Source organism: Mastacembelus armatus, chromosome 23, assembly GCF_900324485.2.
Source record: "Mastacembelus armatus chromosome 23, fMasArm1.2, whole genome shotgun sequence".
Taxonomy (NCBI): domain Eukaryota; kingdom Metazoa; phylum Chordata; class Actinopteri; order Synbranchiformes; family Mastacembelidae; genus Mastacembelus; species Mastacembelus armatus.
In genome coordinates, this window is record NC_046655.1 from 5,427,612 (window position 1) to 5,444,104 (window position 16,493).

At 43.1% G+C, this 16,493-nt stretch overlaps 1 protein-coding gene across 6 annotated transcripts in view; it reads left to right on the plus strand.

Annotated features, from left to right (window-relative positions):
- sox5 (SRY-box transcription factor 5) overlaps positions 1-12,358 on the plus strand; it is a 121,979-nt gene extending 109,621 nt beyond the window's left edge. For 3 of the 6 annotated variants that reach the window (XM_026326943.1, XM_026326940.1, XM_026326942.1), the window contains exons 10-15: positions 1,284-1,479; positions 5,442-5,617; positions 9,042-9,144; positions 9,520-9,693; positions 10,807-11,023; positions 11,957-12,358. In XM_026326943.1, the coding sequence (XP_026182728.1) occupies positions 1,284-1,479; positions 5,442-5,617; positions 9,042-9,144; positions 9,520-9,693; positions 10,807-11,023; positions 11,957-12,254 (1,164 nt within the window). In that variant the 3' untranslated portion in view covers positions 12,255-12,358. The remainder of the gene's footprint in view (positions 1-1,283; positions 1,480-5,441; positions 5,618-9,041; positions 9,145-9,519; positions 9,694-10,806; positions 11,024-11,956) is intronic. The other 3 variants (XM_026326941.1, XM_026326944.1, XM_026326945.1) reach the window with 3 other exon arrangements.
- The last annotated feature ends 4,135 nt before the right edge of the window (positions 12,359-16,493 follow it).

Genomic DNA, 16,493 nt, shown 5'->3' on the forward strand with positions numbered 1-16,493 from the left:
AATGAGTTCCCTTTGTAACATAAACCCAGAGGAACAATTAAAAAATTACTATTATAAAACAAAATAATCTAAAAAACAAATTGTATTTTTACACCACATAAGCACTATTGTTGCACATGTTTACTTTCGTGCCCATTAAGCCGTCCCTTGCCCTACGTTGTGTCTGCCTTTTAATTGCGGAGTTTTAATTACACAGAGTGGTCTGCGTACATCTGGCCCCTCGGTGATCTAATTCCTTCCTTCCTGTCATGTGACCCCCATTCCCCCTGATTGGATTAGGTCATCAGCAGGGGTGATGTTGCCATGACAATTAACGTGATAACAGCCCCCGGCATCATGCGGTGGTCCACATGCCGATTCATTTAGGGGCCTCTGTTACATGTATTGAGGTTATTGCCGTGTGCAGACATGCAGTGACTCAGATGAACCGACTGAGTTTAATGACAGAAATACTTTCACTGTTTGGCCCCTGCATTAATATACAGATACTGCTGCCTTCAACAGCAGGGCCTCAAAAACAGAGGGTTCAAAAGATGTATCGATTGGTGGTTAGGGCTGTGAGTGTGTGTGTGGTTGTCTTTGAGGCAGAAAGTGCTGCTCACTGCATACACTTCCATGTTCACAGCCAAACCCACGTTTCTAATGGAGCAGGCGCACATTGAAGTGGCAGACAGTCCTCTGCTCTGTTCGCTGTCCGATACATCTAGTCATTGTGGCGTCTTTAATCTCTTACAGCTGTAAAGCAGGTCCGAGGGAGGTGTTATCCTCTATGAAACACACAGACAGGAGGCCACTGTAGTTTGCAGAATGATTTCAGCAGATGTTCTCCTCCTCAGGTGTTTGACTGTTGCTCTCGCCACCTTGTCTGAAGCATGTCGATGGGCAGCTTTAAAGGGTTGTGCATGTTTGCTGGAGCCCGCATGTGGCCTGTGCACGTGCATGTGCATGAAGCGTCTTGTGTCTGCCTTGTTTGAAGGGTGACTTTGCTGTGTTAGGAAGTCAGTCTGCATGTGAATGTCAGGTCAGCGTCAAAATGCGCGATTATTTGTTTTTGTTTGGCTGTTACGTTGTTTGGAGACGGGCAGTGGCATGCACCTTGTCATCTGTCTCACTAGACTTGGCTTGGATTGCTGCGCATGGGCTCCCATTTAATTAGTATGTGGTAAAGCCTCGATTGCGAGTGGTCTCGGTGAGGGAGGGCGAGGGGTCCACCCCCTGTCTCCCATTTCCAAATTCCTACGGTGGTCACAGCAGGCGAAACTGTGCTGTTTTGGTTTTTGCAGGACAGTGAGGGTGCACAGCCACTGAACCTGTCGGCCAAGCCTAAGGCATCCGAGAGCAAGTCACCCAACTCCCCCCCAACTTCCCCACAGGTCTCTGCTGCTGCTGCCGCCGCCAAGCTGGGCCCCACCGGCTCCATGAAGCACAGCGTCTCCCCCTCCAGCATCGGAGGACCGCCATCCAGAGTCAGCTCCATAGGTAAGTGGACTGAAGTATCCAGCACACACACACACACACACACACACACACACACACACACACACACACGCACACACACATACCACAAGAACGTTAAAGGACAATTCCAAGTTATTTAATGTAATAAAAGCATTCACTTAACTGCTCCTACCAATCTCAATAACATTTTCCTAATTGACTGAAAATTATATTGGTGGGTAAGGTGGATGACTACTGTTATACACGGGCAAAACCAAATGCAACCTGCAGTAATAAGTAATCTGGGCAATTCAGTCTGATTACCATCACAATTATTATTAACAGAGTTAGGACCTAAAAAACAAACAGTCCAATGTTCAGACATGTTGTAAAGCAGCCAAACATTTAAGCAGATTATTATTATTATTATTATACCACCACACCACCTATGGGTGGACGATTTGGTGATTTGGTTTTAACATTAGTTACTAATCAGACCTCACTAATATCAGCATCTAATTAGATGAATAGAGTAATACTAAAATTTAAATAAGTAGATGATAATAATCCTATAATGTCCTTTATTATCACACACACACATACTACTCACAACAAAATATCCAGTCAGTGTGTTAGTGCACACATACTGCATAACTGTTGTCCAGACATGATGATAATGTACATCTTTAAGAGAAACAGTGATAGCTCTGCAGTGACAAGAATAGCATTTTCTTCGCAGTGTTGCCATTGTTGCTAGTGCCATAATCATACCCGGCCATATGCACACATACACAAAATATGACATAAATGAATCACTATTTTGTACTATTAATCCATTTTTCACGCAACACTGATAGTTCAAATAGTACACATATGTAACAGGCTATAATTAGTATGTTTGTGTTTTTCTTCCATGTTGCTGTTTGCCTCGGGGCGGCTTCATTGTTATGTGTTTATTAGTGACTGAAAGAGACAGAGAGCCATAGGAGTGAGGTGAGGGAGGGAAGAAGAGAGAGAGAGAGAGAGAGATGGGGATTAACACTTTTTTCAGAGCGATGAAGCGGGGGAATAGTAGAGAGAGGAGCACATGACAGACAGGAGGTATCACCAATGAGATTAGGCAAGCCTCTTACATGAGCCAGGACAGCGCAAACACCGCATTAATGACACAATGACAGCACACACACACTCAACGCGCACACAATCACAATCCCACCCCCTCCTCCTATGTATATAGTCAGTCATTTTCTCTGACTTCTTGGCTAATCTCACTGTTTTTCAACAAATCAGCGGATTTAATATCAGATTAGTGGATTTGCAGTCCCAGATGTTTTTTGTTCAGAAAAATGGATTACAGTGTTTAAAGTTTGTGTGCGATCCCTGCTGAATTATTTGTGTGGCGAAGACCAGAGTGTTTTTTGTGTCGCAGATCCCGGTTATGTTGTAGCTCATGGTCCCATCTGTTGCCACCGAGTTTACCCGGTCACCGGCACATTTGTTATTACAGTTCACAGTCACATTAGGATTCCTGTTGCAAGTTCAGAGGGGGATAGAAGGGCCAGACAAATTGGAAAAGAGTCTAGAGGCGGTCGGTTTGATGTGGGAGGCAGTGTGTGTTTCTGTGTGTGTGTTTGTGGAGATGTGTGGGTGGGTGGTGCAGAGTATGAAAGTGTGTTCAGGTTATTTACATTCAGGCAGGAACAGATACATGCAATGGAAATCCAAAAAGTGGCAAAACCCTACGAGTGATAGTTTTTAATACAACAGAGAACTTAATTCTACTTTTAAATAAGAATCCATATGTTCACTTAAAGCCACATAAAAAGAAAATGAGCGAACAAATGGTCAAATAAGCAGTGACAAACTGACTGTGTTTGATGTAAGCATAATTAAGAAAAATGTAACATTACCTGTGATGGTATTATTAGTTAGACGTTTTATGTCCACTGAATAAAGTCACGGTGACACCCATAATCACAACCAATCATAATCCAGTGTAGTTTATCAATGTATTCATAATAATAATATTCCAGTGTTATTCCAGTAATAACAATTTAACTTTATTTTAACTTAGACTTTTATTCTGAATTTTGTGTTCCCATTGTTTTAATTTGTAGTAGTGTTTGTATTTACATGTATATAAAAGATCTCACCACTGATTAGATTCAGTTATTTTTCCATAAATACAGACACAATAAATAGACCATTATTTTAAAAAGGCTTTTATTTAAAATAAAGCTCATATATTCCTCTGTGTCTTAATTGTCCATCACAGAGTTTGTGCTCACGCACATTTGTCTGCAGGTGAAATGATGATCTAACTGGGTTCATTTCGCCTGTAGAAGACTGAAGACTGAAGATAGTTTCATTTTGCCTATGTGTGCTAACTTTTCACAGTACACCTCTCTTTCTTTTTTGACACCTACCAACCCAGAGGCATGGTCCTTTTTCTCTGACTCCATCCACCCATCCATCCATCCATCTTCCCTTCGCTAACCAAACTGAAGGGCTGTCAGTGCCTGTAACTTCTGCCACAATCACACATTTGTCTTTGTCCCTGTCATGAAATACTGCAGTTCCCTCTGACCTCCCTGCCGGAGTGTTTCGTGTGGTCAAAAATGTATTACGCCCGTCTGTAAAGATTCAGCGCTCAGAGACTAAACTTGTGTATGCAGAGTGCGAGAGAAAACAGGAGAGCCCCCCCACTCCTCTCCTTTTCTATCTGGGTCACATTCACTTGTCTGGATGTTTGGCATCACTGTCAGTTTAAGCAAGACTCACACACACACACACACACACACACATTAACGTGTGTGCAATATCTATCTGTCCCTCTCCCTCTTTTTTTGACTCCAGATTAAAATTGAGTGCCACCCGATTCCATCACCCTTCTCCTCTCCCACTTCTGTCCTCTCACACCACCTCTCCACCCCCCACTTCTTTTTTTTTTTTGTGGTCACGCTCACATCCAGATTTTCCGGTTATGACTTCTGAAAGAGTTCACGGCTCTGTCATTACCAATCTGAAGCTAGTAATCTGGCCTCAGATGGCATTAGCAGTGCGGATTAGCGCAGATAAAGGCCCCATAAACCAGCCGCGGCTCTTTGTTAAGAGATAACCCGACTGATAGAGAGAGGCGATAGCAGTGCACACAAACACACACATACACACACATACACACACACAGGGCAGATGCCTCAGATGCCTCATCGGTGACTAAGCTGTGGAAATAATACAAATAATAGGCGGCAAGGAGGAGAGGGGAGATCTGATATTTGCAGATGTTCTCAACCGAGGAAATTAGCAGGACTTTTCAGCTGAAAGAGGAGTCATCTGGACACCTCTTTTCAAAGCAGAGCTGTCACAGCTCAGATGAAAAGAGGCAGAAGTGTGTGTGTGTGTGTGTGTGTGTGTGCAAACAGGAGTTTTGGATGTTTTAATGTGATTTAGGTTTTAAAGGATGACTGTGTTAGAGATGTTTTAATGGGTGGAATATACAGCAGTGTGTGTCTGTGAGTGGGGGGGGGTAGCTATGGGCACAGTGTGACTCATGTGCCCGGCTCGACAGTCAAGTGGTCAGTGTGTGTGTGAGTGTGTGTGAGACACACACAGAAAAAGAGAGAGAGAGAGAGTGAGAGACGTGCGCACACACACACACACACACACACACACACACAAACACAGATGTGCTGGTAAACTCCCCTCATCAAGTGTATGTTAATGTCTTTACCTCATGATTCAGGGGAAGATTTATTCTGGATGAAAACCTCCTGCCAGCTTCCCAAACAAAACACACACACATTTATTTTCTCAACTGTAAAAGCAAAATGCTCTTCCAAATTTGTACTTGTCACTTTTTATTACTCTCTTTTATTATTTTTCAATCAACAGACAGTTTCAGTGGATAAACGCACTCAAATGGAATGAGACTGTCATTTTTACAAGCTTGTGAAAAACCAAATTAATTTGCTCGCCCTCTCCGTGTGTCTCTGTCCGTGTCTCAGCAGACTTGTTGTCATCGCTGTCCTCGACAGCCTACCTGAACGACCACGAGGCGGTGACCAAGGCCTTCGCCGAGGCCCGGCAGATGAAGGAGCAGCTGAAGAGAGAGCAGCAGGTCCTTGACGCCAAGGTGGCCGCCGTCAGCAACCTGAGCCTGAACAATGGACGCTCGGACAAGGTAGACCACTTTGAGTTACACCTGCGTGACAGGACGTGGCATCAGATTGCGCTGTAACCTTAGCGACAAGTGAAAGTGTGACAGCTGCCCCTGAGGTCACTACAAAATTCAATAAAACCTAAACCTAAAATGCAACATGCAGCAGTACGTATTTACCACAAGTTTGCTTTCCAAAAAAATATTCTCACAAAATGTCATTATAACTTCAGGCTTGCAGTAATTTATAGCAATAGCAGTTCAAAAGATCAACTGAAATTTGAAATAATAGGATACAACATAAAGTTAAATGTTCATATTATCACCTTAAAGAAGGCTTGTCTTACCCTAACGTATTTTTGTTCTGGCCTTTGGAATAAAAATGTTTGCAGAAACAAAAAAAAAGTGTTTCTGAGAGCTTTCAAAATGCTGCACCTGGTAAAACACTAAATATGATATTATGATTGTTATGACAGATGATTCCCACTCATCAGTCACGGCCAAAACATAGGGGGCTCCTTACAAATAAATACAAATTAGTGTATTTTATCTCGAAAAACACAAATGGTTCCAAAGGTCTAAATTCATAAATTCTCCCAAAATGCTGAAAAAAGTCTCCAGTCAACACAAGCTGTACCGTCTCATTGTCAGTGTGTAATAATTTGTCTTGCCATATGCCATCACTACTGCACTATGTAGGAGGTAAATCGGTGTACAATGTGCTCACTGAAATGTGTTGAAGCTAAACAGGGCCAGATAAGGTAAAACCAGAGGCGTCTCAGAGGTAATGAGTGTGTCTGTAAGGCGCACTGCAGGGCTACATGTGTGCGAGAGTGTGTGTGTGTGTGTGTGTGGCAGAGCGGAGCGTTGAGGAGACACTAATGTGAAGTGACGGCGCCGGCTCCTCGGCAGCGTGGCTAAATTGTGGTTATTTGTTAAACACATTGGGAGTCAGCGAGCACCCGCGCGCGCGCACACACACACACGCACACACACACACAGCAGCAGTGTGCTCGATTCATTTGCAGCAGACATTCAACAGCTCTATCTGTCTTTCACTTTCTTCCTTTTTTTTTTTTTTTTTTTACTCTCGTGTGTTTCGAAAAGACAAACCCACTCTGTCTTATCCTCCACATTTCAACACAGTGTAGATTGTAAAATACTGTAGATACAGTATGAAGACTTCAGTCTGATAAACAGGAATTTGTGGAATTTGATCAGTTCTGCTGGGAATTGTGGGAACATCATATTCACTGCTTTAGATGGAGAGAGAATTAGCTGTTCGACTCTTCAGGGGATCATAAAATAATAAACAGTTTTATTCCACTGTTTTTGTAATTTCTACTTAATTTGATGGAATTTATCATATGAATTCAGTGAAATGAGGTTCCCTGTCATTGTGATTTATTCACCTATTAATTTTATGTTGTTTTGATAGGTTTATCCAATGAAATATTCAAAATTCATTTTTTATGATTATAATTCTTTATGTAAATTTAACCTACAAAAGGTGCTTTGTATTTTTGGGGATAGTGTTAAAAACACTACACACTGGCAGGGCTCTATTTAATTCTGAGTCGCAGATTTTCAGAAAACTTTTTTTTGGAAAACCATTTCTCAGCTTCCAAAGCAACGCACTCAGTCTGACTCCCGCATCCTCGGCCCTTTGGCTTTGTGCTGTGCGAGTGTGAAACCGGCGAGCTCTCTGCCTTCAGATCCAGCACTGTCATCTCTGACATACTCGGAGGATTAGTTTTGTCGCTACTCCAGTGTCAGCCATTCAATCCACTTTTCTCATGTACTGTACTGGGGCTTAATGTCAGACTAGGCTGTCATCCACTCTGTCTCCCTGTTCATCTCTGTCTCTGCCTCACACACACACCCGTAGATACATGGATGTACGCACTGAATGAAGCCCTTTTGTAGCTGCGTATTTCATCTTAAAATCTAAATGTGTGAGACATATTGTGTACTGTGTTTTTTTTTTTTCCTGGAGGAAAAAAAAGGTTTGAATGAGGCTGATCATTTGTGTGAAATGAGGAAAATTCCCTAAATATTCCAGATTTATAAACAAAATTTACCAGACCATTCCAACTCACTGGCAGATTATTGCTCATTTTTAAATAAATAAAATAAATACATTCAAAATAAAATACTTTTTAAATGGCTTGTAAAAAAACATTTTCCGTAGCCCATCTCTGGCTTTTATTCTCCCCTCCCTGTCTTTTTAGCTGTATTTATTCCAATCTGAGGGGAAAAATTATCACTAACGATTAAACTCTGTTGGACTAAAAACAGAGAAAATGCATTTCATTATCATTCTGCCCTCCCTACACCCAGCCAGCCAGCTCGCCAGGGTCACATGTAAATGGAGAGGGACACTTTTTGGAAGGTTGTTTTAGAAGACGACAGTGTTTTGGGTACGGCTCCTAATCGTATAATTAAACTGTAAAATGCTGGCGCTGGTGTACTGCTGTGTGTGTGTGTGTGTGTGTGTGTGTGTGTGCACGCACGCAAGCGTGTGTTCGTCAACAGTCAGGTTGTAGCGCAGAGTGTGCCGGCTGCTTGCATTAAGCATGTAAATGCTCAGTAAATCAGCCTTTTATTGGTTGTAATAAATACCCAGGGGGCCGTGCGGCGTGGCCTCACTCTCGTCCGTGCTGCACTCTCTCGTTCTCTCTCCCTCTAATGCGTCGACCCTCGGGGGCCCCTGCAAGAGAGAGGCAAGCCGCGGCACTCCACTCTCGCAGGTGGCTGCCAGGAGTTGCACACACACACACACACACACACACACACACACACTTATGCACACAGATATACAGCGTGCACGCAGACCAGTAAACATCCAAACAGGAGTGAATGTAATCAACATTCTTGCACATGTAAACATACACGCAGATGTGTGCTCGAGCATGCAGGCGTACAGCACTCCAACAATTTGATGCTGACATTAACATTTCCGCAAACTGACATTGAAACGAACCAAAACACAAACTCTCTGTCTGCCGAAGTCGCTGCTAGTATTTGTCTGCTTTCTCTGTGTTTGGATCCTCTGATGGAAAAATATGAACTGATTTATTTCAAATCAGAGGGTAATAACAGTGACATTCCTTTATTTATTGCTTTGTTGTGTTATGGAGTTGACACGTCTGTAAAGCTGATTTTCTCATGAACGGGCTGGTTTTGTGTGTTTCGTTTGGGTTTTAATTTGTCTTCGTGACGTTATACAGTTGCCGTTTTTAGCGAGAATTATGAACCGACCAATATCAGAGGTATAAATGTCAGAGAAAGTCGATCAATGTGCTTAAAATCCTCCACAAGAATGATACGTCTGGGTGTAAAAGTAAATCAGCTTCTCTGCAGGTTCTTGGTTTCATTCATTCACATATTCTCAGCCACTGACTCAGTCACTGACTGACTGGAACTGCAAACTGTTTGTGTTGTTTAGGACAAGGCTGCCCTGGAGAGTCTGAGTCAACAGCTGAAGCAGCAGTCAGAGGACAAGTTCAGCCACGCCATGCTGGACTTCACCATGAGCGGAGACTCTGACGGTAGGCACACACACACACACACACACACACACACATTCATTTATAAAGGTGAGAAAAAGTGTGTTGTTCTGCCAAGTGGAAGGATAGAAAATGTGTTTTCCATCGGAAAATGGAGCACAGACACAGTACTGCAGGGGATTACACATCAATATTGTATGTGTTAATAATTTACCACTTACAACTGTTCATTAACTGAGAAAAATATTTTCAGTTTTGTATAACATATTTCTCTTATCATTTAGTTGTTTTTTATATGGTTTGTTAAGATTTAAAAGCAGCATACTGTAACGGGAGCCTCTTGTAAACAACCTGCTCATGTCCGTACTTATTTTTAGTTGATCTGACTTTGGGCCGCCTCTCCTACCTTCCCCCCAGGCTCCCCCAGTGTGTCAGACTCCAGAATATATCGGGAGTCTCGGGGTCGCGGCAGCAACGAGCCTCACATCAAAAGGCCGATGAACGCCTTCATGGTTTGGGCCAAGGACGAGAGGAGAAAGATTCTCCAGGCCTTTCCCGACATGCACAACTCCAACATCAGCAAGATCCTCGGTAAAATCCCGCACAGAGGCACACACATGGTGGTGGGTGACACGAGTCTTTGCCCCAGCCTTGTCGCATAATTCTCCACGATGTGCGGCTCCACACAACCCGAGGAAGAGGCAGACGCGTGTAGTACGGGTTGCGTTTGCCATTTTTTCAAACACATGCAAATACACACTCAGGATGATTTCCTTACAGGCGGCGGCATCGTGTAAGCAGCTGTTAATGAACGGCTGGGGAGAGCATGGCTCCGACAAATGATGATATAATTCATTATGCATTAAACAAGCAGCGCGAGGCCGCGTGACATTTCCCCCAGACCGCCGGGATCGGCCCTGACATTTTAAAGAGCTCCTAAGCGTTTTATAACACAGGGAAATCTGGTTTTAATAAGCCTCCTCTCCCTCTCTCTCTCTCGATTGCTAACAGATCGCAGAACAGAGAGAGGAAGAGCGAGAACAGCCAAGTGCTGACAGCTTTTACCCATTTAACATACAGTAGTCAAGTGCAAATTCAGAGCAGATATGAAACACACAGGGGAGGACAAGCTCGAGATTACACACACATACGCACACACACATATGCAGTGGTCTGATCAATGAGCAGAAACTGAGCTGAGAGAGATGACAGCAGGTTAAGTGAAGTCCTCATTAGTTTAGATGGGTAGCTGCCGTCCTCGCTGCTCTCCTCATTAACCTTGTTTTCTGTCTTTTACGTTCTCTTTCCGGATGCGACTTCCACCATAGTTGGTGCGTGGGTGTGGAAGCATACATATTCCTCAAATGTGGTCAGACATGTGACGGCATTTAATAGCCTCGCACGCCGCACAGACATGTTCCTCACACACACGACGTAATTTGATATCCACGCCGACGTACATGGTCAATTTGAATCACTTCTTCAGCTGATTTTTATCATCACACTTCTATAACATGATCAGAACTTCCCTTTAATAGTTTGTTTTTATGTTTATTGCTTTGCTGTTATTTTTCATACTTTAATTTGCATTTGCAGCTTTTATTTTATTTCGTTTCAACTCAGGTGGAAAGCTTTTTGGATCCATTTTCCAAACAGGTTCAGTACATAACCAAAGCGAACCACTGTGATCACTTCTCTGTCCAGGCTCACGCTGGAAAGCCATGACCAACCTGGAGAAACAGCCCTACTACGAGGAGCAGGCTCGCCTCAGCAAGCAGCATCTGGAAAAATACCCAGACTACAAGTACAAGCCCCGACCCAAACGCACCTGCCTGGTGGACGGCAAGAAGCTGCGCATCGGCGAGTACAAGGCCATCATGAGGTCCCGCAGACAGGAAATGAGACAATATTTCAGTGTTGGGTAAGGGATCTGCCTAGGGTAACATTATTTATTGTGCTGCATGAAACATTTTTTATAGTGGAAGACATAGAATAAGATTTTTATTCTGTATTAATATTGTATTGAGCTGATGCAGTGGATTAAGTGGTTTAAATGGAATTTAAATTAGAGCAGGAATTACAGCTGAAACAGTAACTATCTAAGTTCTAAACAAAAAATCTATCATTTTCATTCAGTTCTCGGCATTTTCTGTCTTATTTTTGTTTGTTAAATAGAAAACACTCCTTATTAAATCTGCTTATGTTGTGGTTCCACCTTTGTAATAAACCATGCTGTCTAATAACAGTTCAGGGAAGAGGCCTCAAGATAAACATTAATGGTTGTGAGATGATTAAAAGATGTCAAAGCAGAAAATAAAAACATTTCTGCTTCACTAAACTAAGAATCGTGTTTATTTTTTAGACTCTCCTCCGATTTTTAGTTTTCATGTAATTTACTCACTGCTTCAGGTCTCTGAAAAGAATTTACAGAGACCAAACCACACCCTCTTTGAACTGATCATAGCCAGTAGACACATGCAGATGACATGGAGAGGTTGCAAGTAAATATTCCTTCATTTCCAAAGAACAGTGGAACTTTTTTTTTTGCAGTGACTTCAGTGGGAAGGTTGATACCACTCTCAAGCCTGTTCAGCACAAATCAGGCTACTGCCAGAAGCTGCTTAGCTCCGCTCAGTGCAAAGACTGGAGAGAGGGGGAAACAGAACCGTGCAGTAAAAGTAGTCCACAATAAGGTGGAATAAGGAATAAGATACTTCCCACAGACTAACTTGAGAACCTGCTGCTGAAAGAGGCATTTCAGTATTTGTTATGGACACTGAATGTCAAACTGTCAGCAGAGCTTGAATGTTGTGTGTCACATGCTGAAATGTTTCTCCCTCTGTGTTGGCTACAGGCAGCAGGGCCAGCTGCCCCTGTCCTCAGCAGGCGTGGTGTACCCGGGTGCCCTGTCCATGGCAGGAATGCCCTCACCCCAGATGCCCTCGGAGCACTCGAGCATGTCCAGCAGCCCCGAGCCCAACCCCAACCACCACCAGAACCCGCATGTGCCCGGCCTGAAGGGGGAGGAGCCACGGATCAAAGAGGAGGAGCTCCGGCTGGACGACAGCAACGGCGACGTGTACGACGATTTCGACTACGAGGACGAAGAGGCTGACTACGCCAGTGACAACGAGAACCATATCACCCAATAGGACGGCGTGATAGCTGCCTATGCTTAAGCCAATCACAGCTGGTTAACCCTTAAATATCCCAAACCACCCAATCAGGAAGAAAACTTTTTTGCCTCACTTTTGAGTCCCTATTTGGAAAAACCCACCACCCTCCCCCAAACCCTTCCTGGCTAACATGGACTCTATTAGCAGAGCCGACCCTCCCACCCCTCCCACTGGAGTCCTGATACCAGCATCTGATCAATCAACTGAAGCACAGGACCTGTCACTCACACTGACTGTTACACAAACTGGAGTCTGGGCGCAAGTGACAACCGAGCCAGCTCTGAAGCTCGCTGAGGAATATCCATGTACTACTGCAAGAGATTGAGTGTAACGCCACGAGTGAGGAGAACTAATCATCACACTCAGAAAGCAACCTTTTACACCTGTTTGTAGAAAAGGGGACAATATCAAATGGAAGACAGAGCAGTGGACCTTGTCAAAGGCTAACAGATGACACTTTAAGATGGCGGACCTGTTTATTATCAAGAGACACTTTTAAAAAAAAAAACAGCTTTTTTTGTTCTTTGGTTCTATAATATTCTCACTCAGGTACACGGTGCCAATAAGTGGCTTGTGAATGTGATTTGTTGTTTTTGTGCTACAAGTTTGAATAATAATAGAAAAAAGAGACTTTTCTTTTTCCCCTTTTATTGTAAAGCACCTGAAAGACATCAGACATGTTTATTTTTAACAAAAAGATATCTTTTCTTCGACCTCGCAGTGTGCTGCCAGCGGACCCCACCCGTGTTTTTGTGACTGCCCACTCCCAGCTGGAATCTGATGGGACGGTCCAGTCAGGACTGACCAGTGCAGCGTGGACTGTCCCACCTTAGGTGGATTTTCAAGGGTGTGGAGAAGGGGAGTCCCTCTTGTGTCACAGAGCAGAAACGAAAGCACTGTGTTGTGAGACAATCCACCGGTTTTCTTCTCGCCCTGTCCACCTGTCTTTGATCCCGACCAGGGAAAAACATCAATACGACCTGGCTCGTAACAACTGAGTGTGTGTGTGTGTGTGTGTGTTTTTTCACATTCTGGGGCGTTTTGCACAATGCGAAAAAGAAGCTTAAAAATATCCAGGATAGAGAAAGACAGGGAGCTGGTATTTACCGTACCACACACACACACTCAAACACACACAACTGTTGGTCTGTCCCTCAGTGTTTTCCTGCTCCCTTCAATCAACGTCCTCCTGCTGTCCTACAGCGGGCGGAGCCGAGGTGAAGTCAGCCAGTCAGTGTTTCTGTTTGTATTTGAATACTGTATTTTATTATTTCTCTTCAAACTGCCTCTAGTCTAATAATATTATTAACAATAATTGTAAGGATGGTCAACATTTCCTAAGTTTAGTAAGTTATGTACAGTATAATTTATTTTTCTCCTCTTTATTGGGTTTTTATGACCATATGAAACTATGACAGTCAATGAAACATTATTATATTTAGCTGTAGGTATTTAGATCTAAACAAAAGTTGTCATTTTACCTTTCTTTGTTTTTTTTTTTGTTCCCTTCTTTTTTGATGCGTTTGTTTTGTATTAATCCTGCGGATGGGTGGGCAGGCGGAGTTAGGACAGTGAGCTGGACTGACAGACTTGACGCCAGCCCTCCTCCGAGCTGAAGGCGTAACCTTTTTCATGTCCATACCCATTTCTAAAAAGCACTCAGACTCTGTGTAGTCAGAGCAAAAGAAGAACATGATTTTTTTAATTATGATAATTTTATTTGTAATGGTTATTATAATGTATAATGTGAAGTTTCCTCTCTTATTTTACATTTTTGGGGGGGGGGGGGATCAGTTTCATCACTTTTGGAAAAAGTTTATTGTGGACAAAGACCCTCATCCTCTTTACTAGTTTGGCTGCTTCAACCAGACACAGTGGAACATCATGCTGGGATCCACACACACACACACACACACACACTCACATGCATACACACACACACTAACACACACACATTTCACGGAGACCATCGTGACAGCCAAACAAATCATATGCTGTCCTTTTTCTCTTTCTGGCAATCTAGTTTATTTCTGGATTTAAAATCCTGTACATGTTTTTTGTGATAGCAGTGGTGTTCGTTTTGTAATCAGAGGAAAGCAGTGTTTACTGGGATCCACTCAGGATGTTCCACTGTGTGAAGTGTGTGAGGCGACCAGGCGTATCTACAGTATCTTTAAAGTCACTTCTCATCAGTAGCCTTTTGCCTTGTTTTAGCTCCACGTGATGCTACAGGAGCCATGACTACTCTTCAGGTGTGCTGAGCGTGTGATGATCCCCACAATCATTCTTGCTACAGGCCACACGATGAGCCTCTGGGTCTTAATTTTGCTGTATAGTCACCCCTGCTATCACACCATGGCTTAACCCAATGCTGGAGAGAGGGGGCCAAATGGATCAGTCCATTTTTAGGGTATCAGCAGGGTCGGGGGGGCATTAAGATGTCAATCATCCCTGCTGGCAAGGTCTGCCCCCATATCAAGATGATGAAAATGATGATAATATTATTTAAGACAATCAAAGTCATGAGTGGAGCTCAAAACAAAGTAAGAATTATTACAAGTTAAAAAAAAAAAATCTTACCATCTCAACTTGAAAAATCAAGAAAGATAATTATGTAAATATAACATAGAGTTATAGATTTATATTTTGTTCATAACACAGTGTAATATAAGTTGTATATTTCTTTTTTCTCTCCCTACTGTCTCTTTTATTGATGTTATCCATGCCACAGAAAAGCAGGAGTCGCAGTACTCTCACAAAAAAATGAAGAAAAATATCAAAGAAGTACAGAAAAACAGGAAAAAAAAGCTGTGGGCTGCCACCACCATCTGTTCTAAGTTCACTTTTTTTCAGTATTACTGCCAGACAAGGCTCTAATAAAGACAGCAATGTGTTCGGTAAAACTTGTGCTGGTCCTGGTCACTTTTTTTTCCCTTCCACACATACATTCACACGATGGCTTTACGCTTCCAACACTTAGAACACATACAAATACTCTGCGCCATCCTTATTATTTGAGAAGATAATGGAAAACTTGCAGAAATAACATGGACCGTGAATGCGTCCAGGCTTCTTTACGGGATATTAATACATCAGAAAAAAAAATAATGTATATAAACTGTTACATGAAGCGAGATAAATCCGTTTTAAGGGAATTAAGAACAACTGATATAAGAAGTCTTGCACTCTGTGACACGTGAACCATGATGGAGAGGTAGCAGCTCCAACACAGTTCAGTCATTTCAATACCAGCGTGTTAATTATGTTAAATCCACCTTGTTGCCCTTCCAATCAGAGGGCCAGCTGGGAGGCGTGGAGCCGAATCACGGCCCGTTAGCAACCTGATAACCTAATTACGCACAACGAGGGACACTGGGGGAGAAAGGATGGAGGGTGAGTGATGAAATGCTGTCTGTAGTAGGTATGTATGTGTGTGTGTGTGTGTGTGTGTGTGTGTGGAGTCACATGAACAACAACAACACACACAAACTGAGAAGACTGCGCGCTCTCGCTGTTTCTCTCCTCCTGGTGCCAGCTGCCCCGCGCTGCTGCCGCAGCTTTAAAAGCAAATCTTTAATTGATGCCCGCTTAAGGATGTAGATGACGTTCATGCCTCCACTTTCAAGGGTTAAAAACACCAAACCCCACTCAGCGCACCCCTTAAAGCACTGCCCCCCCCCCCCCCCCCCCCCTCTCCCATCCATATGTCCATATGTTCTGCCCGGTCCGACGCGCTGCGCGCATAAAAACAGTTAAATGCACTCCGAGGAGATGATTTTTACGCGCTTTGCTAATTACAGCAGCTTCACACACACAAAAAAGCCCTTTTGATGCAATAAAGAGGAACGGATGGGGGCAAGATCCACAAGTCCTGCGGTGAGTGAAGGACTAAGTTGTTCTCTGGGCGTTGTGAATTTTTCAGTGGCAGCTTGGAGGCAAAAACCTGAGAAAATGTTATGTGTGAATAGTTGAGGAGCAGAAAGGGGATTCAGGTTTATCCTTTTCCCTTATTGTCAGCAGTACATGAGGTGCCGGGGGGAGACTCACAGATTTAATCACATACGCACGCACCTTAAGGTGCACTGTAAGAGTTAGCTCAGCTTAAATCAGATCTGTCCACTGGCATCACAATGGTGGAGACAAAGACTATTTCAGCAAACACGTATTCACATCTGAATGTTTCTCCATTATAATTTAATTAGCTCTAACTTTTTT